This window comes from Mauremys mutica, chromosome 3, assembly GCF_020497125.1.
Source record: "Mauremys mutica isolate MM-2020 ecotype Southern chromosome 3, ASM2049712v1, whole genome shotgun sequence".
Taxonomy (NCBI): Eukaryota; Metazoa; Chordata; order Testudines; family Geoemydidae; genus Mauremys; species Mauremys mutica.
In genome coordinates, this window is record NC_059074.1 from 185160000 (window position 1) to 185187317 (window position 27318).

Below are 27318 nucleotides of genomic sequence, written 5' to 3' on the forward strand. Positions count from 1 at the left end.
TCCTGATTTCACACCTGCATGCCTGAACAATACTTTTATACTCCTCCCTGGTTATTTGTCCAATCTTCCACTTCTTGTAAGCTGTTCTTTTGTGTTTAAGACGAGCAAGGATTTCACTGTGAAGCCAAGCTGGTCGCCTGCCATATTTACTTTTCTTCCTACACATCGGGATGGTTTGTTCCTGCAACCTCAATAAGGTTTCTTTGAAATACAGCCAGCTTTCCTCGACTCCTTTCCCTGTCATGTTATTCTCCCAGGGGACCTTGCCCATCAGTTCCCTGAGGGAGTCGAAATCTGCTTTTCTGAAGTCCCGGGTCTCTGTTCTACTGCTTTCCCTTTTGCCTTGTGTCAGGATCCTGAACTCGACCATCTCATGGTCACTGCCTCCCAGGTTCCCATCCACTATTGCTTCCTCTACTATTTCTTCCCTGTTTGTGAGCAGCAGGTCAAGAAGAGCTTTTCCCCTAGTTGGTTCCTCCAGCACTTGCACCAGAAAATTTGTTAGGTCCCTCTGCATCCTCTCCCTACCCTCCAGCATATCTACCACTCCTCCCAAATTAGTGTCATCTGCAAACTTGCTGAGGGTGAAATCCATGCCATCGGTCCGATCATTAATGAAGATATTGAACAAAACTGGCCCCCGGACCAACTCTTGGGGCACTCCGCTTGATGCCGGCTGCCAACTAGACATGGAGCCATATATCACTACCCATTGAGTCTGATGAGCCCCATGTGCCGAGCCAGCATCAGGGGATCCACCCAGTCTCTCTGGTCATAGTCCAGGAGTTCTCTGACTCTGGTGAGGTGGAGGAGTAAAATAGGTGTAAGGAGTAGAGAGAAGAGCCAGGAACTCAGTTTTAATCTCAGCTGTATTGAGGCTGTCATCTTGGTAACCTCTTCTATTTCCCACCTTTAAAATGGGGATAATACCTACGTTGCTGGAACTAAGTTTGGGGAACAGGATTAATTTGTATAGTGTTTAAAAAGGAAAGTACTAAACAGAATTTAAGTTGCCTTCTTACTGGGGCCCTATTTCTGGGATGTTACCTTGTGTGAGTGTAAAATGACTTCAGCTTTTCATAGGCCATGTATAAATTAACATCCTATTTTAATGATTACTTTTTGCTGCTGCTTAACTTAATGAAGTCAGTATAGCTCACTGCAGTTACTTCTAAAAATAAACCGTGTAAGACTTCATAGAATTACTATTGATCATAACAGGTTTATTCCAAAACCTACCTTTTAAAGCCATTTTACAGTTCAATGTCCTTTTGAATTGAATATTTAGTTCAGTCCTAGCACTGTACAAGTGATATAAAGGGGAGTGTTTCTACAAAATACTCAGCAGGGATTGTACTTATCTAATGGAAAAGGCTTGATTGCCAGAATTCCTCTTTTGCTAGCAACAGTGAGGAAGCCCTGAATGGCCTCCCAGTCCCCTGTGAGATAGTCACACATGGGGAAGGAGGGCCACTAAGGGAGTTGAGGATAAGATTAAAAAAGGAACTACACTTCTACCCCCATATAACACGAATTCGGATATAACATGGTAAAGCAGCGCTCTGGGGGCGGGCAGCGCTGCATGCTCCGGCAGATCAGTTCAATATAATGTGGTTTCACCTATAACGCGGTAAGATTTTTTGGCTCCCCAGGACAGTGTTATATCGAGGTAAAGGTATAATAGTTAAAAGTGGAAGTTAAGGATGGTAACTTCTGAGGCTTGCGTTTTGCTTTTTTGAGGGAATAAGTTTAAGGAGATATGATCTAGTGGTTTTCTACAAAAAAGTTATTTGGAATCAAGTTGTACTGCATTAGCTGTAATTGCATAATTGCCACCATGTGTTCCCTTTCCCTTTAGTAAGAAGCTTATTACCTTCAATTTAATTGAAGCTTCAGCTTCTGGCTCATGCTGTCCCCTGGATACAGAGAAGAGAATCCCTATTCATTGTGTAAAAGCATCAGTAAAGAACTTTTAGAACAACCCATCTTCCATGTAAAGACTATCTTTCTTCTTTGTAGTTATGAGCTGCAGCTTTAAGAATGAGTTACTTGTCCTGATTAGGTTCAGTTCACACCATGCAAAACTGAGGTGCACATTGTGCTATACAACTGGGATGGGTAGAGCTCTGCATTGTTGACTTTCATTTGTGTTAATACTACTTTACATAAGTTTGGGTTTTCCCTAATTATGTACATTACTATCCTTGCAGGATGGCAAGGGGAGGGCAGATGTGTGTGTCAACATTTAAGATGGATTCAGCTTTGCATTTCGGAGCTAAATTCTGTCCCCACGGGACAGTGAATGAGGTTACATCTGTGACTGAGGAGAGTTCAGCTTGCAGACGGTGATAAGCCAGTTGCAAGGACCCCAAGTGGATTTTACATGTTAATTCATTAAGTGTGATTCAGAGGAAACTGCCATTTCTAGAGAACAAAACTAAATTTTCAGTCTCCTCTGAAATGAGAAGCTTCCCATATAGAGTTCAGAATTGATTCCCCCCCCCACTTAGTTACCAATACTGCAACTCTACTTTTACAATATTACCCCCTTGAAACATTTTATCGAGCCTTCTTTACAGAAAAGGGAAAGTTGTTTTTCCTTTTTCCATGCACGTAGAAAAAGCAGTAGGCAGTGCAGCATACAGACTTAGGGTATGGCTACACTTACAGCTGTACAGCGCTGGGAGTTACAGCTGTCTTTGTACAGCTGTGTAGGGAAAGCGCTGGTGTGTGGCCACACTCACAGCTACCAGCGCTGCAGTGTAGCCACATTTGCAGCGCTGTTGAGAGTGATGCATTATGGGCAGCTATCCCAGCATTCAAGTGGCTGCAACGTGCTTTTCAAAAGAGGGGGGTGGGGTGGAGTGTGACAGGGAGCAGGGGAGAGAGAGAGTGGATTGTTGGAGCCGACACTGTGTGTCAGATTTTGCAAGGCAGGGAGCTGAACATTTCCTTGACCCCCTCATTCACTGTTAACTGCAAATAGCCTGCAGACCAGATAAGCAGCTGCTCCAATGGACTCCCTTTCTCTCCCCCTGCCCCCCGCTGTTTCTATCCTCAAGCAAACGTTCATCCCCGTTCCTGCCTCATTCACAGCAAGGTAGTGGGTTATCTCAATTGATTGTTCACAGTCAGTTACAGATTGATCACAGCAAACAAGAGCTGTGTTTGTTTTTTAGATAAGCAGCTCCTGGAGCCCCGAGTTCACAACAAAACAAAGAGAGGCATCATAGCAAAACAAAGAGAGTAATTTAGTTAAAAGCATATCTCCTAATACCCTGGAGGCCAATAACAGCGCTGGTGTGTGGCCTCACTTGATGAGCAGCACTGCATCACCAGCGCTGCACTCGTTATACCCCAAGCAGACCAGGTGTACAGCCAGCGCAGCAGGGAGGGAGTTGCAGCACTGGATGTGCCCTGCAGGTGTGGACAGTTACTAAGTTGCAGCGCTGTAACACCTCTACCAGCGCTGCAACTCTCCAGTATAGCCAAGCCCGTAGATGTTTAGGTCCTCTCATGTATTGCCAGGATGGATAAAACATCAGATTTTTTTTATTTCAATTTTTTTTGATAAAATGCTTTTTGAGGAAAAAAAACTATCTAAAGATAGTTTTAATATCTCATCATGGAATAGGGATTATAAATTCTAATTCTATAGTATGTGAATATATTCAGTAATGTTTAAGAAAAGTTTTGTAAATGAGTTCCAATCATTCATGGATTAGGGACCCAATTTTATGGAGTTCCAGAGGCTTCTGTATAGATTATTTAGGTTAATCTTTCTATCTACCCACTGGGACTCAGTGATCAGTCTAGATATCATCAGAGATGCTTAGTTTTGCAGTTCTCAAACTGGATTTGTCTCTCCAGACATAACATGCTTGTTAACAGCAAAAATGTTTTTAAATTAATATACCGTATTGTTCCGAGTATAGGCCGCTCCTGATTATAAGCCGCACCCTTAAAGTTTGGTGCTATTTTAAAAAAATTAAATTTTTAACTTTTTTTAACTTAAAGAAAATCTCAGCCGCGGCCGGGACTCAGAGGGCTCTGGGCTGTCTGCCGCGGCGGGGAGCCCAGAGCCCTTTAAATCCCAGCCGCGGCCGGGACTCAGAGGGCTCTAGGCTGCCCGCTGCGGCGGGGAGCCCAGAGCTCTTTAAATCCCAGCCGCGGCGGGGAATCAGAGGGCTCCGGGCTGCCCGCCGCGGCGGGGAGCCCAGAGCCCTTTAAATCCCAGCCGCGGCGGGGAATCAGAGCGCTCTGGGCTGCCCGCCGCGGCGGGGAGCCCAGAGCCCTTTAAATCCCAGCCGCGGCCGGGACTCAGAGGGCTCTGGGCTGCCCGCCGCTTCGGGGAGCCCAGAGCTCTTTAAATCCCAGCCGCGGCGGGGAATCAGAGCCCTTTAAATCCCAGCCGCGGCGGGGAATCAGAGCGCTCTGGGCTGCCCGCCGCGGCGGGGAGCCCAGAGCCCTTTAAATCCCAGCCGCGGCGGGGACTCAGAGGGCTCTGGGCTGCCCGCCGCTTCGGGGAGCCCAGAGCTCTTTAAATCCCAGCCGCGGCGGGGAATCAGAGCGCTCTAGGCTGCCCACTGCGGCGGGGAGCCCAGAGCTCTTTAAATCCCAGCCGCGGCGGGGAATCAGAGCGCTCTGGGCTGCCCGCGGCGGCGGGGAGCCCAGAGCCCTTTAAATCCCAGCCGCGGCGGGGAATCAGAGCGCTCTGGGCTGCCCGCGGCGGCGGGGAGCCCAGAGCTCTTTAAATCCCAGCCGCGGCGGGGAATCAGAGGGCTCCGGGCTGCCCACCGCGGCGGGGAGCCCAGAGCCCTTTAAATCCCAGCCGCGGCCGGGACTCAGAGGGCTCTAGGCTGCCCGCTGCGACGGGAAGCCCAGAGCGCTTTCAATCCCAGCCGCGGCGGGGAATCAGAGGGCTCCGGGCTGCCCGCCGCGGCGGGCAGCCCAGAGCGCTCTGATTCCCCGCCGCGGCTGGGATTGAAAGTATTTTTATTGGGTTTTTTTTAGCAAGATCCCGCTTATAGGCCGCACCCCTAGTTTAAAAACTTAAATTAGGGGAAAAAAGTGCGGCCTATACTCGGGACAATACGGTATAGAGGTGAGAAATAACAGACCTCAACCCTATTGTCCCTGTGCAAATTTGTGTACACAGAGTCAATCCCTTATCTCTCTCTAAAAGTGCAAAGTTTCAAAAAGTTCAAGGAATAGAAGATTATTGGGGGCAGAATAGATCTGGACAAGGAGAAGTCGTCTGGGGATAAATATGAGAAGGGAGGGACATGCACTAGAAACAAAAGTTAAACTACCAAAGAGTCCTGTGGCACCTTATAGACTAACAGACGTATTGGATGCATCCAACGAAGTGGTATTCACCCACGAAAACTCATGCTCCAATACGTCTGTTAGTCTATAAGGTGCCACAGGACTCTTTGCTGCTTTTACAGATCCAGACTAACATGGCTATCTCTCTGATACAAAAGTTAAACGGTTTGAGCAGCATATTCCAGAAGTCTTGAGGTCTGAGTGTAGCCTTCATTGATTTGAGATTTACCATACCATTCTCTCACTAGAAGGGAAAACCTATAATGGCAGCAGGCCGTAAAAGAGACCCAGAAACAACTGATACATGAGGAAATGCGCACACAGCAGAATACTTACAAGAAGTAACAGTAAAAGCTATAACTGTGAAAAAAAATTCAAATGTCTAGTATGCAGCTTGGTCACAGACAACACTTGAAATGTATCCAAGATGAGAAGAAATTATTTAGAAGAGTCCCAAGCTAATAACATACGGTTGCAGTATTTATTTGTTGCAGTGCTCATTTAATGCACCTCCTAGCCAAAGACTTAAGTATTCCAGAAATAAAAGCTAATGTTGAAATTGCAAAATACTTCCGTACAAACCACTTTGCAGCAGCTGCTCTGAAAAAAGTGGGAGGAACCAAGCTAACTCTCCCAGAAGACATGCGATGGAACTCAGTAGTGGACTGTTTTGAGCACTATATCAAGAACTGGCCTAATCTGTTGACAGTTTGTGAACAAAATTGTGAAAAAATAGATGGCAGTGTCACAGCCAAAGTTCTCAACATTGGGCTTAAGAGAAATGTTGAACGTATGCTGTGTACCCTGAAGCCTATTTCTGTAGCCTTGAACAAAATGCAGGGAAATAGCCATTTTATTGCTGACGCTGTTGAAATTCGGAAGGAACTGAGTGAAATCTTAAAAAGAGAAACATGCAATGACAGAGTTAAATTACAAGCATTAAAAAAAACAAATGGGACAAGCACTATCTCTATCATGTATCCTCTTTTCCAAGCTGAAAAGTCGGAGCCTCTTTAATCTCTCCACATAGGGGACCCGTTTCAAACCCCTAATAATTTTAGTTGCCCTTTTCCGAACCTTTTCTAGTTGTGGCTAAATTAGCCCCCATCATATTGTACGTATAGTTGGGCTTATTTTTCCCGATGTGCACTACTTTACATTTATCCACATCAAATTTCATTTGCCATTTTGTTGCCCAATCACTTAGTCTCTAAGGTGCCACAAGTACTCCTCATTCCTCTCACAAAACTAACATTTATTTGAGCATAAGCTTTCGTGGGCTAAAACCCACTGCATCGGATGCATGCAGTGGAAAATATATATACATACACACACACACACACACACAGGATATGAAAAATGGGTGTTGCCATACTAACTATAACAAGAATAATCAGGTAAGGTGGCCTATTATCAGCAGGAGAAAAAAAACGTTTTAGTGATAATCAGGATGGCCCATTTCCAACAGTTGACAAGAAGGTGTGAGTAATAGCAAGAGGGAAAATTAGCCTGGGGAAATAGGCTTGAATAAAGACTGGGAGTGGATAGGTCATTACACAAAGTAAAACCTAATTTAATGCTGTTCAGTTTGCAAATTAATTCCAATTGTGCGGTTTCTCCTTGGAGTCTGGTTTTGAAGTTTTTTTGTTGGAGTATTGCGACGTTGAGGTCTGTAATCGAGTGACCAGGAAAGTTGAAGTGTTCTCTGACTGGTTTTTGAATGTTATAATTTTTGACGTCTGATTTGTGTCCATTTATTCTTTTGCGTAGAGACTGTCCGGTTTGGCCAATGTACATGGCAGAGGGGCATTGCTGGCACATGATGGCATATATCACATTGGTAGATGTGCGGTGAATGAGCCTCTGATAGTGTGGCTGATGTGATTAGGTCCTATGATGGTGTCCCCTGAATAGATATGTGAACAGAGTTGGCAACGGGCTTTGTTGTGAGGATTGGTTCCTGGGTTAGTGTTTCTGTTGTGTGGTGTGTGGTTGCTGGTGAGTATTTGCTTCAGGTTGGGGGGCTGTCTGTAAGCGAGGACTTGCCTGTCTCCCAAGATCTGTGAGAGTGAGGGATCGTCCTTCAGGATAGGTTGTAGATCCTTGATGATGTGCTGGAAACCTCCTGAAATGAAGGCCAAACCTTTCACATAAAGTCACTTGTTTTCTCAAAGGATGTAGTGACAGTACACCAATGGTTCCTTCTGTGTTTGTCTAGCCATTTTATTCTTTTCAGATAATATTTTAACAGTTGAATTATTTCTATCAACCAAACTATGTTACCAATACAAACAGTATTACAGTGACCTGAAATACTCTTTTCCTTCCTAAAAAGGTACTTTTTACTCATATCTGAAACATGCTAGGAGTCATTTCTAGCATCTCTCTTCTGTCCCCAAGGAGTTAACACTGCCATGCTGGCTCCCATGCTTTCCTGTGTCCTGTGAGCTTATGGGTCTACAAAGCTGGCACAATCCTGCAGAACTGAGGAAGCCACCCCTGTCATTCATAGCACCTGAAACAAATCCTTTTACTTTTGAAATATCAGCTGTTGGAACTCTTGTTAAGAGCTCAAAGAATTCTTACAATATAAGCCACTTTATAAGTGTCTTTAATAATAAGAACTTTCTGTAAATATGATCAGGAATAATGCAAGGCCTTTTCTCCATCACATTCAAGTGAAGTAAAATTATTTAAAATCCTGGATCCCATGATATTGTCCGTTCAACTTCCTTTTCTTCATAGCAGATAATTTCATCTCCAATACTGAACTCTATGTTCTTATCCAAACTGAGGCCACAATCCATGCCAGTTTTTATTACCTGGGCATCGTCTTTATGGTGCTTCAGTGAGGTTAAAAATCCTAGAGAGAATGGAAAAAATAGATCCAATATAAAGACTAATGTGGACTTCAAACAAACAACCCTCTCCCCGCAAAAAAAACTACATGGCAAGGCCAATACAAGAAGATTCTGATTTTTAGTGATGCTGAACCTCCATAATTTACACAGGTTCTGAAAATCAGGTGCTACTCCTTTCAAAGTTTAATTGATCTGATTATCTCCTTCCTACACAGACTGCTGTCAGGGGTTCAGAGCATGTGGAAGTTTCTTATGGGGAGGGAACACCAGCATAGGCACCGACTTCTAATGGTGCCAGTGTGTGCTAGACCCCCCCCCCCCTCTACCCCCAGCCCCGCCCCGACTCCACACCTGCTCCATCCCCATTCCAACCCCTTCCCCAAAGTCCCCGCCCCAACTCCACCCCCTCCCTACTGCTATTCGACTCCTTCCCCAAATCCCCGCCCTGGCCTCTTCTCTGCCTCCTCCCCTGAGTGTGCCATGTTCCCGCTCTTCTACCCTCCCTCCCGGAACGTGCTACAGCTGTTTGGCGGTGGCAAGCGCTGGGAGGTAGGCAGAGGAGCTGGGACGCGGCGCGCTCAGGGGAAGAGGCAGGGAAGGTGGGAAGCTTGGCTGCTGATGAGTGCAGAACACCCACTAATTGTTCCCCATGGGTGCTCCAGCCCCAAAGCACCCACAGAGTTGGCACCTATGAACACCAGGATGATTAGTCAAGAAAATTTCTGTCCAAAACCAATTCTGCTTGTATTGCTTAAGCAAGAAAACAAGCTTTGCAGGAACTAGATGTCCTTTTTAGGTGAAGTCTACTGTAAATAGTGTATTAAGTTGATTGAACAACTTTTTAAGAAGAAAATTCCACCTTCAGATACACCAAAACATTTTCATTGACTTCCACTTTCTGTATAGATCTGGGCCTAAGAATCTAACTCCAATGGTGAGCACATGTAGTAGAATATCAGTGTGGATAAATGTTTTGATAGCAGTTTTACCTTTCCAAATAACATCTCTGTTACGAATTAGTTTAAACTTCAACTTTCTGTCTAACTGCCCCTTCTGTACTCGGCAGCCAGCCACTGGAACCTTGCTTTTTCCTACTGTGACACAGAAGGTAGCGAGAACAGAGGCCTCCCCTAAGGAAAGAAATGGAAGGACTAAGTGCAAGGAAATGTAATACAAACTCCACCAGTAATGAATGCAATGCTTTGCTGTGCTCTTCCATTGCTATCAAAACTCAAGTCTTCTGAACATTCTGCTGCTGTATATTGAGGATAACAACTAAAGAGGAATTCTATGCAATCCAGTATAGTGGGAAAGCTATCCTAGGGAATGAGATTTGTGTATTTCCTCAACATACCATTTTAAATCAAGGCCCACCCCTGAGCAGAAAAATATTTTCCCTACCCCACAAGAAAGGTCTAGTTTTTCAAGGCAGTATTTACCATCCAGTGAAAACTTACCTATTATATGTTCTACTACAGATGGGGGCAATTTGCTGCTCAACTCATCTTTCAAGTCTTCAATAAGATGGTAGATAATATTGTGAAGTTTAATTTTTATTCCCTTTTTAGCAGCCAGCTGCTGAATAGATTTGTTTGCATTCACACTGAATCCATATATGACACCTGACAGATAAAACCACCACAGATGATTATTAAATACAAACACTCCAGGTACAGGAATTTCTTTGTTTTTCAAGCAGGAAGTGAAAACGTTTGGAGATGAGCTTGCAAAGGCTATCCTGGAATATTCATGTAATATTTTATTCTTAGCACAGTCTGTACTTAACTGAAAATTGTTTGCTTTACTTGGGTTGAGATTTTCACATTTACTAATTTAAATTATAATCCTCTTTTCTCTTCCTTTTTTAAAAAACAACTGTTGGAATCAGGAGTCAAGATAGCCTGAAATTGAGCACTAATAAAAAGCAACATTACTGATAGCAAAATGAAATTTTATAGTTTTCCCATTTTAACTTTTCCATCCATTTTTAAAATCAGAGATCAGATACTGGGTCACTGCATATACACTAAGCACCTCCAACAATGCTCTCTTACTTTAAGAAGAGTTGCTTCAATGGAAACCCCCACAAAATACTGTCACTAGATCAGTGTAGTTGTAGCCATGTCAGTCCCAGGATATTAGAGAGACAAGATGGATGAGGTAATATCTTAAATTGGACCATATTCGAAAAAGAGCTCTATGTGGCTCAAAAGCTTGTCTCTCTCCCCAACAGAAGATGGTCCAGTTAAAGATATTACCTCACCCACTTTGTCTCTCTAAATTCCTAGATACAATTAAATATAACAAAGCAGATAGATAGCTAGTTAGATCCTGTGATCTAGCTGAGCAGTATGCTACATGAAGGAGCAGGATTGAAAGGGAACTCCTTATCTTGGGTCCAGAAAAGGCCAGCTCCTTATCTTGGTCTCCAGCATAAATCAGAGAAGTCTGAAGGAAGTTCTAATTTACACCCAGCTATGGCCCAGGGCAGTTCCAGAAACTGGGGATCTAACAGGCATAGGGGAACTGCAGCTATGCTCCCTGGGCTGGGGGGAGGTTATAACAGGAACCACTATGCTGGCCAACCCCCTCCCCCACCAGGACTCCCCTGAACAAAAAAATCCTCTGGGATCTGGTTAAGCCATTTTTCTGGCTGCTTTGCACTGCTGAAGCAGCACAAGGCAACCAGAATAAGGGCTCAAATCTAGAGCACTGTCTCCAACACACAAGTTTGCAGGTATTGTCTGCCACATTATAGACAATACATTCTTCTTCGAGTGCTTGCTCATATTGATTCCAATTAGGGTGTGCGCGCGCCGCGTGCACATTCGTCGGAAGATTTTTACCCTAGCAACACTCAGTGGGTCGGCTGGGTTGCCTGCTGGAGTGGCGCCGTTATGGCGCCAGATATATACCCCTGCCAACCCAACGGCCCTTCAGTTCCTTCTTACTGCCCGTGACGGTCGTTGGAACTGTGGAGCGCGGCTTTGCTGATCTCCACGTCCCTAGCTACTCGTAGTTCTTTGCTGTTTATTGTGTGTATAGTTCGAGTTCTTGTAGTTATAGTTAGTATTAGTTGTTGTATTTATAGTTAGTGTATATAGTTTAAGGGGGGGGATCAGGAATTAGCCCCTTTCCTCCACTCCGGTACGGGCCCATGCCCAAAGCACCGGGGTTCAAACCGTGCTCGGCGTGCCAAAAGCTGATGCCAATAGGGGATCCCCACGACTCCTGCCTCAAGAGCCTAGGGGAATCCCACCTTACCGATAAGTGCTGCATCTGCAAATCGTTTAAACCAAGGACGAAGAAGGAGCGGGACTTTCGATTGAAACAGTTCCTCATGGAGTCGGCACCTAGTCCTGCAGCGTTGGTACCGAGCACCCAACAGACTGCTTCTGTAAGGAGCGCCCCTTCCGCCCTGGACCACTCTGGTACCGAGAAGGAGCCCCGGCACCGACCTTACTGGCACCGACATCTGCTCGGCACCGGTCCCTGTCCCCGAGACCCAGGAAGCAACATAGCGCTCCAGCTGCTTCAGCTCCACAGAAGGAGCGCTCTTCGAAGACGGTTCGTCCGGCACTGTCATCTGCGGCGGCACCGCCGACTGTGGCACCGCCGATTGCGGCTCCACCGAGCGCGGCACCGTCGATTCCGGTCCCACAAGGGCTGTTGAGTCCGGTGCTTGACAGCTCCCCGGCTCATGCTGTGGTTGAGCTTGCCCTCCCTTCTACACCGGAGACCTTCTCCACAGCAAGGGAGCTCATCGCCATGACGGAGCCGACACGGCCTCAACCCCCTGCACCGCCGGTTCAGGTCATACAATCCATCGGGAAACCAGCTCTAGTAAGGCCACCTTCCGTTGGTCCAACAGAAAGACGTCGTTCACAGACCTCTCGATCACGCCGTTCCCGCTCCCGGCGCCACTCGCAGTCCCGGCACCGCTCTCCATCGCGGTACCGGTCGCACTCGTGGCACCGTTCGACATCTCGTTCGCCGGCCAGGTACTCCCGGTACCGATCCAACTCACGGCACCGCTCTCGGCACCGTGTATCCCGCAGTCGCTCCAGACGAAGGGACTCGAGATCCCGGTCGACCTCCCGGCACCGCTACGGTAGAAGGTCCCGGTCTCACTCGCGGTACCGTTATAGCTCCCGGTACCACTCCCTGGTACCGCCCCGGGATCGAGCATCCAGAACAGTGGCGCCCTCCCAGGGTCTATTGGCACCGCCGTGGCCATCGAGACACACATCTGTGTCATCGCAGACCGGTAGCGCATCCTATCCTCAGGAGCGTGACTCTGACATCCCCAGTCACATATTTCCAGAGAGCCAGAGCCACGAGCAAGGGCCTCATCACTGGTCCTTCTGGACACCGTGGGCATATCACCAAGCCCAAGGTGCTCCATCAGTGGCTCCACGGTCGGTCCCGTCAGAACACCGGGTACCAGAGGCGACAGTAAGCCGCCCTCCCCCTGCGGGCACGGATGAGGCTCTGATGCCATCTGCAGACACCCAGGTTCCACCTGATGCAGATGACGCTCCTCAAGTACAGGAGCCCCCACAGGACCCCTTGGTCCTGTGCCTCTCCTCCTCCTCCTTTTGAGGAGACCTTTTGAGACGAGTGGCTCAGAATATGAACTTACAGGTGGAGGAGGTCCCTGAAATAGAGGACCCTGTCGTGGACATCCTATCGGCTGATGCACCTACTAGAGTGGTTCTTCCATTTATCCGCATCATACAGGCTAATGCGGACACCATTTGGCAATCCCCAGCCTCGATTCCACCTACAGCAAGGGGAGTAGAGAGAAAATATATGGTCCCCTCAAAGGGGTATGAATATCTCTACATTCACCCACCTTCTTGCTCTTTAGTGGTGCAATCGGTGAACGAAAGGGAGCGTCATGGCCAGCAAGCCCCGGCTCCTAAGTCAAAGGAGGCTAGGCACATGGACCTCCTAGGCCGCAAAATATACTCGGCCGGGGGCCTCTAACTTAGGGTGGCAAACCAACAAGCTCTCCTAAGTAGATATAACTTTAACACGTGGGTGTCCTTGGGGAAGTTTACGGAGCTTCTTCCCCAGGAGTCCCATCAAGAATTTACGGCTCTACTTGAGGAGGGTAAAAAGGTAGCAAGAACCTCCCTCCAAGCCTCTCTGGATGCAGCGGACTCTGCAGCCAGAACTCTGGCATCAGGAGTGACGATGAGGCGTATCTCCTGGCTCCAGGTGTCAGGCCTTCCCCCTGAATTACAACAAACTATTCAGGATTTGCCCTTCGAAGGCCAGGGCCTGTTCTCAGATAAGACTGACCCCAGACTGCAAAGTCTGAAGGACAACTGCATTATAATGCGCTCGCTGGGTATGCACACGCCAGTGACCCAACGCAGGACCTTCCGGGCCCAGCCACACCACCCTTATGCCCCGCCTAGGACTTTAGCAGAAGGCGTGGTAGAGGGAATCGTCGAAGGCAGTCTGGCCCTCAAGGAGGTCAAAATCAGGCGCCCCCTAAACCACCAGCGGGGCCCAAGCAGAACTTTTGATGGGACGCCCGAGGACGGCCCACCAGTTACTTTCCCGAATCCTTTTCCTCCATTTGTCAACCGCCTCTCCCATTTCCTCCCTGCCTGGTCCCAGCTCACTTCCGATCGTTGGGTCCTGCGCACGGTGGAATTGGGATACCACCTCCAGTTTGTTTCAACCCCACCTTCCCACCCTCCCTCCCCGTCCCTCTTCAGGGACCCCTCTCACAAGCAATTCCTCTTACAAGAGGTCCAGTCACTCCTAGCCATGGGAGCCATAGAGGAGGTGCCAAAAGACATGAGGGGCAAGGGGTTTTATTCCCGCTACTTCCTAATCCCCAAAGCAAAGGGAGGTCTACGACCGATCTTAGACCTGCGAGAACTCAACAAATTCATGATAAAGCTGAAGTTCCGCATGGTAACCCTGGGGACCATTATCCTGTCCCTGGATCCGGGAGACTGGTATGCCGCCCTCGATATGAAGGACGCATATTTCCACATCGCAATTTACCCACCACACAGATGGTACCTCCGTTTTGTGGTCAACCATCAACACTTTCAGTTCACTGTACTCCCGTTTGGCCTTTCTACGGCTCCGCGTGTGTTCACAAAATGCATGGCTGTAGTCGCCGCCTCCATCCGGTGTCGTTGGGTACACGTCTACCCGTATCGCGACGATTGGCTCATTCGAGAGACTTCCCAGTTACAAGTGTCGCAGCACCTGCGCATCGTCAAAGACCTCTTGGGCAGCCTAGGCCCGATGATCAACACAGAGAAGTCTACTCTGACACCCACGCAGAGAATAGACTTCATTGGAGCGGTTCTGGACTCCAATCTGGCCAGAGCCTGCCTCCTGCAGTCGCGTTTTCAAGCAATGGCTTCAATTATTCAAGGTCTTCAAACCTTCCTGACAACGTCGGTGTGCAACTGCCTCAGCCTAGTAGGTCACATGGCCTCCTGCACCTTCATGACCAGGAACGCGAGGCTACGCCTCCGTCCCTTTCAAACCTGGCTTGCTTCAATATACCAACCATGCAGAGGCAGCCTGGACTCGGTGCTCACTATTCCCCAGAAGGTTCTGGGCTCCCTAACCTGGTGGCTAAACCTCACTCTAGTCTGTGCAGGGATGCCATTCCACCCACCGCAACCCTCGATGGCCCTAACCACGGACGCGTCATCTCTGGGTTGGGGTGCCCACCTCGAGGGCCTTCGCACTCAGGGTCTCTGGTCGCCTCAAGAGCTGGCCTTACACATCAATGTGCAGGAACTGAGAGCAGTCCGTCTAGCATGCCAAGTGTTTCGAGACCATCTCCAAGGCCGTTGTGTATCAGTATTCACGGACAACACAACGGCCATGTTTTATATAAACAAGCAGGGCGGAGCACGCTCCTCCCTCCTTTGTCAAGAAGCCTTCCACCTTGTTTGCATAGCCCACTCGATTGATTTGGTAACGTCCTTTCTCCCAGGAGTCCAGAACACTATGGCGGATCACCTCAGCAGATCCTTCCTGTCTCACAAGTGTTCGATTCGTCCGGATGTCATCCATTCTGTTTTCTGGAAGTGGGGGTTTCCCCACATAGACCTCCTTGCCTCCTGAGAGAACAAGAAATGCCAGGTGTTCTGCTCTTTCCAGGGACTCTCCCCGGGCTCCCTCTCAGACGCATTCCTGATCTCGTGGAAGAGGCACCTACTCTATGCCTTCCCACTGTTTCTGCTCGTCCACAGAGTCCTACTCAAGCTCCGCAGGGACAGCGCTCACCTGATCCTGATTGCTCCAGCGTGGCCGAGGCAGCACTGGTACACCATGTTGTTCGACCTCTCAGTGGCAGACCCGATTCCCCTGCTACTCTGGCCGGATCTCATAACACAGGACTTCGGCAGGCTTCATCATCCGGACCTGCAGTCTCTTCATCTCACAGCATGGTTGCTGCGTGGTTGAGCCAGTCTGAGTTGCGTTGCTCTGCCTCGGTCCAACAGGTGCTCTTGGGCAGTAGGAAGCACTAGGATGACATATCTGGCCAAGTGGAAGCGTTTCTCCTGCTGGTGCGCTCAGCATAACTCAGTCCCCAGGCAGGTGTCCATTCCTACTGTCCTGGACTACCTCTGGTTCCTGAAAGAACAGGGCCTAGCAGTCTATTCCATAAAGGTGCATCTGGCAGCCATCTCCACCTTCCACCCAGGGGAAAATGGCCAATCAATCTTTTCTCACCCCATAGTTTCAAGGTTCCTCAAGGGGTTGGAACGTTTGTACCCGCAAGTCCAACGCTCGACCCCTACCTGGGATCTCAACCTGGTGCTAGTCAAGCTTATGGGTGCTCCTTTCGAACCACAGGCCACCTGCTCGCTGCTGTACCTTTCCTGGAAGACAGCCTTCCTTGTTGCCATTACTTCGGCAAGACAAGTATCTGAGCTTCGGGCCTTAACAGCGGACCCCCCGTATACAGTATTCCATAAGGACAAGGTACAGCTGCGACCACACCCCTCCTTCCTCTCTAAGGTGGTGTCCGCCTTTCATGTCAATCAAGACATCTTCCTCCCAGTCTTTTTCCCGAAGCCGCACCCATCGCGTCGGGAACAACAGCTGCACACCCTAGACGTTTGGAGGGCTCTCGCCTTTTATATCGAGAGAACAAAACCCTTCCGAAGGTCACCTCAGCTCTTTGTAGCTGTGGCAGACCGGATGAAAGGCCTACTGGTCTCATCCCAACGAATTTCATCTTGGGTAACATCCTGCATCCGTACATGCTATGATTTGGCTCACGTTCCCACCTCACCGCCCATTCTACTCAGGCTCAAGCTTCATCTGCCGCCTTCCTGGCCCATGTTTCCATCCAGGAAATATGTTGGGCAGCTACCTGGTCATCGATTCACACCTTTGCCTCACATTACGCATTGGTTCAACAGTCCAGATATGATGCAGCATTTGGCTCAGCAGTTTTGCATTCTGCAACATCTCACTCCGACCCCACTGCCTAGGTAAGGCTTGGGAATCACCTAATTAGAATTGATATGCGCAAGCACTCGAAGAAGAAAAGACGGTTACTCACCTTTGTAACTGTTGTTCTTCGAGATGTGTTGCTCATATCCATTCCAAACCCGCCCTCCTTCCCCTCTGTTGGAGTAGCCGGCAAGAAGGAACTGAAGGGCCGTTGGGTCAGCAGGGGTATATATCCGGTGCTATAACGGCGCCACTCCAGGGGGCGACCCAGCTGACCCACCGAGTGTTGCTAGGGTAAAAATCTTTCAACGAACGTGCACGCGGCACGCGCACACCCTAATTGGAATGGATATGAGCAACACATCTTGAAGAACAACAGTTACAAAGGTGAGTAACCGTCTTGTATTGTGTATACCCTTCTCTACATTACTTGCATTTTCACTAGATTGCTAGCAGGATACCTCTTTGCACAGATACTAGTATTTATTTTCTGTGACAGAAAACTATTTTTATGTTTCATACACATTTACATTGATTGTATTGCTAAATTATTACACAAGGGAAACAAAAACTGAAAGCACAGCTACCTTGTTCATTTAATAAAAAATGAAGGATTTCATACTGATTGTAAAATCACTGTCTAAATTTATACTTTACCCTTAAATGTTTCAGCAAGATTTATGTCATTTTCACTGACATCCCCTACTCCAAAATGGATCACATCCAATTCACATTCATTGTCAGCATTATAGTTGTCCAGAATATTTAGAATGGCCTCAGTGGAACCATCTACATCACCTAAATAGATCAAATGTTCTATTACTAGGCATTGTAAAATCAGAACAAACAAGTATCAAAATTATAACAAACAAAAGACAAATGCTGCTACATGGGAATTCTAGATTGTACGATATCAACAAAAAATTAATATCTGGTGCATTTTTTTTTTTTAGCATACAGAAGAGACTGCTGAACATACTGCACAAACTTGAAAGTGTGGTGTTCTATTCTGAAAAGTGACGGAACGCAACATCATTGGAGGGAGGAGGTCAATGTTTGTTGCGTCTCAATGATTTTCAGATCAAGTTTGCTTAGTTTTACAAATACCATCAGCCCTGCACATTCAGCCTGGGATATTAAGGTCAAGCTGGGTTCTTCCTGGCTCTTGCATCATCATCAATAAAGATTCTGCATGGCCTCAGTTTTACCAATGGAACACTATTGCCAAGGGGGTTGAGCTGATATAACTCATGGCATTCTTGCAGACTGAGTCTACACAGATAGTCCTCCCACTGGAATTTAGGGCCCGATCCTGCAAATACTTGAGCATGTGAGTTATGTGTTTACACACATGAGTTTCAGTAGGATTGCTCAAAGTTACTCACCTGCTTAAGTCTTTGCAGGATCAGTGCTTTAGTTAGCAATTCTGTTGCTAAGGTATGAACCAGAAGAGAAGCCCATAGTTGCTGGTTCGCCAGGGCTGACAGTAGTAAAAGTACATTTCTTAACAATGTAAGCAGATAAGTCTCTGAATAGACCCAGGAAGCAGTTCTTCTGAGTAAGAATATGCCATACTTACATAGTAACTTTTCAGAGTAAAACCATACTTTAAATTTATTGTAGTCATTAAGTTATGCTTACATTAATTTTCTTAAAGAAAAAAAACCAAACATTTCCTTCAGGAACTTCTTCCTCAAAAGATTACAAGCCAGTGCTTAATTTTAGGACTGGAACAGAGCGTTTTCTTACTCTGGTAAGAACTGTGGTTATTCAAGACATTTTCACACAGATTCCACTCTAGGGGTGCATGCAGCCCACATGCACAAGATTGGATTCTTTTGAAGAGCAATGTCTGTTGCAGCTGCCCCTGTGCCTTGAACACTCGCTTACTCCCTGCAGCCAAGTGTATTAAAAGCGGGGTGCACATCTCAGTTCCTTCACCATGAATCTCTTAGAAGCAGGTCTCCAATTAGCAGGGATGAAAGGGTGTGTGTGGGGGGAATCTTTGGATAATACATCTCAAAGAACCACAGGTACTGTAGGGTAAGTAACTGTTTAAGTGATTGTCCACAGATTCCACTCTTGGTGACTAACAAACAGTTGCCTATTTACCGGTAACTAGGCAGCAGGAGTTCTACTTTAATACAGATTGTGGTACTGCCATACCAAAGCTAGCATCCAATCTGGGCACTTGTGCCAGGGAATAGCAAGTGGTAGATGTATGGATTGAGTTCCATGTTGCTTCCTATGCAGATGTTAATCAAACATGCTGCAGAGACTGCTTAAGTGTTAATACATCCAGGGGGATTTCTCTTAGCCAAATCATAAGTCCTGAAATAGTCAGAGACCCACTCAATGATATAATCCTTTCAGTGAAGGCCAAAAAGAGGGTCCAGGACAGGTGTGCACAGGAATGAATTGGTCCTATCCAAATAAAAGGGTAATGCTCTGATGACTTCAAACATATGGAGGCTTATTTTACCCGGAATAGACAAGGGAAAAAACACAGGGAGATGAATCAACTGATTGATGTGAAAGTTGGAAACTCCCTTAGAGAGAAACTTTGGGTGAGCTTGGAGAGGAAAAGAAATATGTCTTTTCCAGCAGAGGGGAAGTTCTGTCAGCTGTGCCTTGTCTTGAGATAACCACTGAGGTTGATTTAGCAATGACATCGCATAGCCTCTCTGTTAGGAGAGTCTTACATCTGCCCCACTGAAAGGAGTCTCCGTGCCATGCATCAGAGCTGATACAGAGTCCTACATGTACTATAGTCAATACCTCAGTCAGTGCCAAGGAGGTGGACAGTACATACCATGGTGGTGGGTCTCAATATGGGCATACCCTGTGCCAAGATGGACCATACCAAAGTACTTTGTGCCAGGGGCTTCAGTGCTGTGGTTGGTGCCTTGCTGTAGGTATCAGAGGCGATACATTTTTTGTTGCCTTCTATGATGAGATAACTGGCTCTGTAGATGAGGGGAAAGTAGTGGACGTGTTATTCCTTGACTTTAGCAAAGCTTTTGATACGGTCTACCATAGTATTCTTGCCAGCAAGTTAAAGAAGTATGGGCTGGATGAATGGACTATAAGGTGAACAGAAAGCTGGCTAGATCATTGGGCTCAACGGGTAGTGATCAATGCCACCATGTCTAGTTGGCAGCCAGTATCAAGCGGAGTGCCCCAAGGGTCAGTTTTGTTCAACATCTTTATTAATGATCTGGAGAATGGCGTGGATTGCACCCTCAGCAAGTTTCCAGATAACACTAAACTGGGAAGAATAGTAGATGCACTGGAGGGTAGGCATACTATACAGAGGAACCTAGACAAATTAGAGGATTGGGCCAAAAGAAATCTGATGAGGTTCAATAAGGACAAGTGCAGAGTCCTGCACTTAGGATGGAAGAATCCCATGCACTGCTACAGACTAGGGACCGAGTGGCTAAGCAGCAGTTCTGCAGAAAAGGACCTAGGGGTTACAGTGAACGAGAAGCTGGACAAGTCACCAGTGTGCCCTTGTTGCCAAGAAGGCTAACGACATTTTGGGCTGTATAAGTAGAAGCACTGCCAACAAATCGAGGGACGTGATCATTCCCCTCTATTCGGCATTGGTGAGGCCTCATCTGGAGTACTGTGTCCAATTTTCGGCCCCACACTACAAGAAGGAAAAATTGGAAAGAGTACAGTGGAGGGCAACAAAAATGATTAGGGGGCTCGAGCACATGACTTATGAGGAGAGGCTGAGGGAACTGGGATTGTTTAGTCTGCAGAAAAGTATAATGAGGGGGGATTTGATAGCTGCTTTCAACTACCTGAAAGGGGGTTTCAAAGAGGATGGATCTAGACTGTTCTCAGTGGTACCCGATGACAGAAGAAGGAGTAATAGTCTCAAGTTGCAGTGAGGGAGGTTTAGGTTGGATATTAGGAAAATATTTTTCACTAGGAAGGTGGTGAAGCACTGGAATGGGTTACCTAGGGAGGTGGTGGAATCTTCTTCCTTAGAGGTTTTTAAGGTCAGGCTTGACAAAGCCCTGACTGGGATGATTTAGTTGGGGATTGGTCCTGCATTGAGCAGGGGGATGGACTAGATGACCTCCTTTCCAACCCTAATCTTCTATGGTGAAGGAAGAGTCCCAATATGGCCCACTGCTTGGATAAAATCAGCTCATGCATGAAGAACAGCTGACTGACTGAAGCTGAACCTGAGCAAGACAGAGGTAATGCTAATGAGCAGAGGAAAGCATTTTGAAGAGTTTGCACCCACTGTGCAGCCTCCTTTGGTTAAAGGCACACATTCACAAGTGGTCAATTTGGTCTGTAGTTTAGGAGTACTCTTGGATTCCCTGCTGACAGGTGTGCATCTGAATGGATCGGTCCTATCCAGATAAAAAGGCAATGCCCTGACGACGTCAAACACATGGAAGGTTATTTCACCCGGAATAGATAAGGGAAGAACACAGGGAGATTAAAGTGATTAATGCTTTCTATCATCTCTAGTTGGCTAGGAGGCCCAGTCCCATCCTGTCGGATGACAACCTGACCTCAGTTATTTATGCCTTCCTTCATCAGTTCTCCGCAAGGCAAAATCATGGAGCAGGTCCTCAAGGAATCCATTTTGAAGCACTTGGAGGAGAGGAAGGTGATCAGGAACAGTCAACATGGATTCACAAGAGCAAGTCATGCCTGACCAACCTGATTGCCTTCTATTATGAGATAACTGGCTCTGTGGATATGGGGAAAGCGGTGGATGTGATACATCTTGACATTAGCAAAGCTTTTGATATGGTCTCCCACAGTATTCTTGCCAGAAAGTTAAAGAAGGCTGGATTGGATGAATGGACTATAAGGTGGATAGAAAGCTGGCTAGATTGTCGGGCTCAATGGGTAGTGATCAACGGCTCGATGTCTAGTTGGCAGCCGGAATCAAGCGGAGTGCCCCTGGGGCAGGTTTTGTTCAACATCTTTATTAATGATCTGGATGATGGGATAAATTGCACCCTCAGCAAGTTCGCAGATGACACTAAGATGGGGGGAGAGGTAGATACGCTGGAGGGTAGGGATAGGATAGAGTGACCTAGACAAATTGGAGGACTGGGCCAAAAGAAATCCGATGAGGTTCAACAAGGACAAGTGGAGAGTCCTGCACTTAGAATGGAAGAATCTCATGCACCACTACAGGCTGAGGACCGAGTGGCTAAGCAGCAGTTCTGCAGAAAAGGACCTGGGGATTACAGTGAACGAGAAGCTGGATACGAGTCAGCAGTGTGCCCTTGTTGCCAAGAAGGCCAATGGTATATTGGGCTAATACAGCATTGTAGGAGCATTGCCAGCAGATCAAGGGAAGTGATTATTCCCCTCTATTTCGCACTGTGAGGCCACACCTGGAGTACTGTGTCCAGTTTTGGTCCCCCACACCCTCCTGCCCGATTACAGAAGGGATGTGGACAAATTAGAGAGTCCAGCGGAGGGTAACAAAAATGATTAGAGGGCTGGGGCACATGACTTACGAGTAGAGGCTGAGAGAACTGGGATTATTTAGTGTGCAGAAGAGAAGAGTGAGGGGGGATTTGATAGCAGCCTTCAACTACCTGAAGGGGGGTTCCAAAGAGGATGGAGGTAAGCTGTTCTCAGGGGTAACAGATGACAAAACAAGAAGCAATGGTCTCAAGTTGCAGTGGGGGAGGTCTAGGTTGGATACAGTAACTCCTCACTTAAAGTCGTCCTGGTTAGGGTTGTTTCATTGTTATGTTGCTGATCAATTAGAGAACATGCTCGTTCAAAGTTGTGCAATGCTCCCTTATAATGTTGTTTGGCAGCTGCCTGCTTTGTCCACAGCTTGCAGAAAGAGCAGCCCATTGGAGCTAGATGGTGAGGGCTTAGAACCAGGGTGGACCAGCAGCCCCCCCATCAGCTCCCTGCTCTCCTAAGTTCCCTGTGTGGCAGCCGACCAGCAGGCTAGCAATTGCTGGGCAGTGCAGCTGTCCCTCCCCCACTGCTGTGTGCAGCTCCTGTCCTCTGCCTTAGAGCTGCTCCTGGGAACCTCCTGCTTGCTGTGCAGAGGGCAGGGGAGAGACACGACAGGGCTCTACTAATGTCAGATTGTCCCCCTCCCCCAGCTCCTGTACCTTATCTCCACAGAGAAGGGGTGGGGGCAGGGGAGAGACACGACAGGGCTCAGGGCAGAGGGAGCTTAACTTGCTGATCTACTTAAAAAGGCAATGTACTTAGAGTGGCGTCAGCGTACTTAAAGGGGCAATGCATGTCTCTCCCTCACATACAGGGTGTGTGCCTCTGTCTCTCTCTGCCATGCTGTCTCCCCTCCCTCCATTCGTGCTGCCTTGTAGAGTGTGAGGCTACATTAACAACAACATGTTAACCCTTGAGGGCTAAGCCGAATGCTAGCTCATCATTTAGCCGTAAGGCATTCCCTGGGAAATATCCCACCCTCTTACTTCACCACCTCAACCAAGCTTCACAATCATCATTGCTGTATACACTATTATTTGTTTAAAACTTATACGGCGTGTGTGAGAGTGTGTGTGTACGTACACACACACACACAAAGATCTTTTGTCTGGCCAAAAATGTTCCCTGGAACCTAACCCTCCGTCATTTACAATTAATTCTTATGGGGAAACTGGATTTGCATAACATTGTTTCGCTTAAAGTAGCATTTTTTGGGAACATAACTACAACATTCAGCAAGGAGTTACTGTATTAGGAAACACTATTTCACTAGGAGGGTGGTGAAGCACTGGAATGGGTTACCTAGGGAGGTGGAATCTCCATCCTTAGAGGTTTTTAAGGCCCAGCTTGACAAAGCCCTGGCTGGGATGATTTAGTTGGTGTTGGTCTTGCATTGAGCAGGGGATTGGACTAGATGACCTCCTGAGGTTTCTTCCAACCCTAATATTCTATTATTCTATTCTATGATTCTAATATACCTGAAGCCTTCAGCACTCAGGAACAGCAACTACAACAGAATGCTGCAGCACGTCTCCTCAGCAACACAGGCTACTGAGAGCACATCAGATCTGTCCTCTGCTCTCTACATTGCCTGCCCATAGAACACAGCATCAAGTTCAAGGTTTTGGTCCTTATCTTCAAGGTACTGCATGGCCTGGGACCAGGATATCAAAAACATGGCCTAAACCTCCAGCATAAAGAGTGTGGTCAATAACTTTGCTTCTTTGGCACAATAGAACTCTCTACAATAAGGGTAAAACTCATCTGTGCAGGAGACAAAACTTTTTCTGAGGTCAGTCCCAGACTGGAATGAACTCCCCCCCAAAATTAAGGACCATCACAAACCTCACCACTTTCTGCTCCAAGCGCAAGGTGCATTTCTTTAACCTGCATTAAATACAAATAAATAGCAAGATCTATATATTTTTTTTCTTTAAAAAAAAAAAAAAAGGTCTACCAGTACAAGACATATGCCTCCCCCTGGGAAGAGGATCTCTAACACAGTAGTTTTCAAACTTTTTTCTTGGGGACTCAGTTGAAGAAATCTGTTGATGCCCATGACCCAATGGAGCTAGGAATGAGGGGTTCAGGATGTGTGAGGGGCTCTGGGTTGGGGGGGGGCCTCAGGGCTCAGACAGAGGGTTGAGGTGCAGGAGGGGGTCAAGGCTCTGGGGTGGGGCTGGAGATGAGGGGTTTGGGAAGGTAGGCACTAGCCTGCCTTAGCTGGGCAGCACTTAACATCCCGGTCGGTGGTGCTGACCAGAGCAAGGCGACCAAGTGCCTTAAATGCCATGACCCAGTACTGGGTCACGACCCACAGTTTGAAAAACACTGCTCTAACAAACAACAGCGGACAGACTTTAGTTGCACTGCTTCATGCACTACTGAAGGCACTCAGATACTACGGTCACGAGTGTGGTGTAAGAACCTACATAGGAATAGAATAGACTGTTGGTGTTGGCTTGGGTTTCGGTGTAGGTGCACTGAAACGGGACTCCACCTTTAGGCTTTTAGACTAGTGAGCCTTACAGGAGACTTTCCATCCTGTTTGGAAAGGGGAATAAGTATCTGGGAGACCTCCTTAAAAGCCTTTTCCAAAAATATTACCAATATAGTTGGCAAGTAGGGCTTATGAGTGACAAATTACCCTGGAGCTTGGAGTGGCATCTCAGCTCACTGGGGCACTCAAAGCATGGGATAGGAGTATCTGGAGTGTCTTAAAAAGTCTGTCAAAATTTGATAAGGCTAGCATGGACCTTTCCTAGAGGATGTGTTTCTGTTTTGCCTCCCTCACTATTTGAGTCCTTTTGGAGAAGGACTTGGCAATCAAGCAGCACTCTGGAGCAAGGTCCTCTCCTAGGCACAGCAGCATCAGAAGCATCTGTGACTGGTATCCCTGTGTCACAGGAGGGACAGACCTTAAAACCTAGTGACTTGCAGTCAGTCATTTTAAGTTCTTATGGGGGGGTTGGGTGGGAGTGGAAGGGCCATTATAGAAGGGAGAGAGGTGTGTACAGGGAGTAAGACTCTTGGACAAAGGGAGAGAAAACCTATCACTACTCTAATTCTAAGGGTTTTTTGTTTTTTTAAAAGTCAATGGGCAAAGAAAACTTATCTAAGCAAAAAATAAACTAATAGAACTATGTCAGCTAACTTGCTCAGGGCAAGGGATGTGAACACTATAGGGTGCCATCTCACAGCCACAGGCAGTAAGGAACAAAATGTGCATTGTGGCCACCCTCAGCTACAAGAAGAAAGAAGGGCACAGAAGAAACCTCAACAGTGTTATTCACAAGAATTAGATCTCACACACCAGGAGCGGAATCTGTGTCGATACTCACTCAAAGAAAAACCTATAATTACAATAGGTTTAAATTTAGACTTTGGAAATATACCCTAAAACAATTGCAAAGTCAACTGAACATGACAGCACCTTTAACAATTACAGGTAGCACGTTTCTGTCACTCTCCACTCTCTCTTTAGACCTCATAACTATTAGATGTTTGTTGGTTTTATACAACGCTGCTTTTCTCTGTCTCCAGGTCAGATTGGATAGGCTCTCTCGCTCTTTCTTGTATGCATCTTTGTGTTCCTTTTGCTTTGCTTCAATAACTTCCATATCCTGTTTGATTTTCTCCTGTTGTTCACCATAGTTTCTCCAGTCAACAACTTCACGTGCCCTTTGCTTGGCGGAAGAGACAGCACTGTTACTTAATCAATATATAGTACTAGGCAGCTTGGTCTGAAAACACTTTTCTAGATGATTATCTGATGAACACCGTTCAAGCGCTTTCTTGATTTTAACTTTGTTTTGCTTTTAATTTTAAGTATTATTTTACAGTCTAGCTAAACAAACCATCTCATATCACAGAAGACAACAGGAGAAGTGCCCAACATAGACAAGTTCTCAAGCCAACATACAGGGGCATGGTAACCATTCCATAAACTACTGGGAAATAAACTGCATTATTTTGCTCCTAGGAATCTCTCACCTCACTCTATGGCACCAAAAATCTGACACCAGAACCATTTATCCAAAGCAACAAACAATCCTAAATGGATTTAGGAAACATACAATGGCCAATTCATAAGAGATTGTTGTAGCCTCTCTGCAGATTATTTGATATCAAAGTCACTGGAAAGGTATATCTGAGGGACTCCATGGACACAAGGAGAACGCTGACATGAGAAACCTGGTATCAGGGGTGGGCTTCTGACATTTGGTCTTACAAAAGGGTCAGGGGAAAAACACAGGAAGCTTTGGAGAGGCTGGAGTCTTAAATTATGCTGCTTGTTCCCTCTAATGACACAAACAGTTCCTATCTGCATTAGCTTTGGCAGAGTTTAAGTTAAAACAAGTTATGCACACCAATTTCTTTGTTTTATTTTGAGTCTCATTAATTCTAAGATTAAGAATAATGAGCCCATTAAGTTTTGGTTTATTTTATGTCATGTTTTAAAGTAACTATTATTATATGCTACTGAAGAGGAGACAACCTAAGTCCTTGGAGAGGCATTTGAGAAGAAATTAGTAATTATTCCTGGACACTCAGCCAAGGCAATACTGAAAGAGAAGCCACCCAGACACCAGCTACAGTCAAGCAGAGGCATAGGGAAATAGGAGACCACAGGTTACACTTCCATCCCACTGAGAGATCACTTTCTTTGGCTAAATGTGGAGCAGATCAATGTGGAAGTGCTGGAGGAGGGGAGGGAATAAGGGTTATGTGTTTCATTGGGTTCTTCAATCCTTTTGTGGAAAACCTATTCTGGGCCACATTTAGTACCCAGGTTTTGTCTTCAAGCCTTAGTTACTATGGCTCATTTTGAATGAACGTTACCATTTTTGTACTTAATTCTATCTACGTTACATACCACAATACAAGCATATTAGCTATGCATTAAGTTATTCTTGCTATACCTCAGATTCTACTTCAAGGATTTCAGCTCCTGCTGAAGGGACTTCCTTCCAGCCCACAATTTCCACCGGCATGCTGGGAGTGGCTTCATCTACTGTTTTGCCATTCTCATCAAACATCAGGCGCACTTTTGCCCAGCTTTTACCTGCAACCAGAATACTTCCTTTTCTCAGAGTTCCTCTCTGGATTATGGCCGTGGTTACGGGACTAGGAAGAGGAGAAAGGGAAAGACAGACAAAATTAAGTTTGCTATCATATTTACAGTTACATGCCTTTAAGTAAAGATGAAAAA

The 27318-nt window shown here is 46.6% G+C and overlaps 1 protein-coding gene across 2 annotated transcripts in view; it reads right to left on the reverse strand.

Moving 5' to 3' along the window:
• Window positions 1-7922: 7922 nt before the first annotated feature.
• Window positions 7923-27318, reverse strand: part of MTIF2 (mitochondrial translational initiation factor 2) — a 45938-nt gene continuing 26542 nt past the window's right edge. For both annotated transcript variants that reach the window (XM_045010003.1, XM_045010004.1), the window contains 6 exons: window positions 27029-27233; window positions 25540-25792; window positions 17301-17441; window positions 9647-9811; window positions 9179-9319; window positions 7923-8191 (listed from right to left, as the gene is read on the reverse strand). In XM_045010003.1, coding sequence (XP_044865938.1) covers window positions 8022-8191; window positions 9179-9319; window positions 9647-9811; window positions 17301-17441; window positions 25540-25792; window positions 27029-27233 — 1075 coding nt within the window. In that variant the 3' untranslated portion in view covers window positions 7923-8021. The remainder of the gene's footprint in view (window positions 8192-9178; window positions 9320-9646; window positions 9812-17300; window positions 17442-25539; window positions 25793-27028; window positions 27234-27318) is intronic.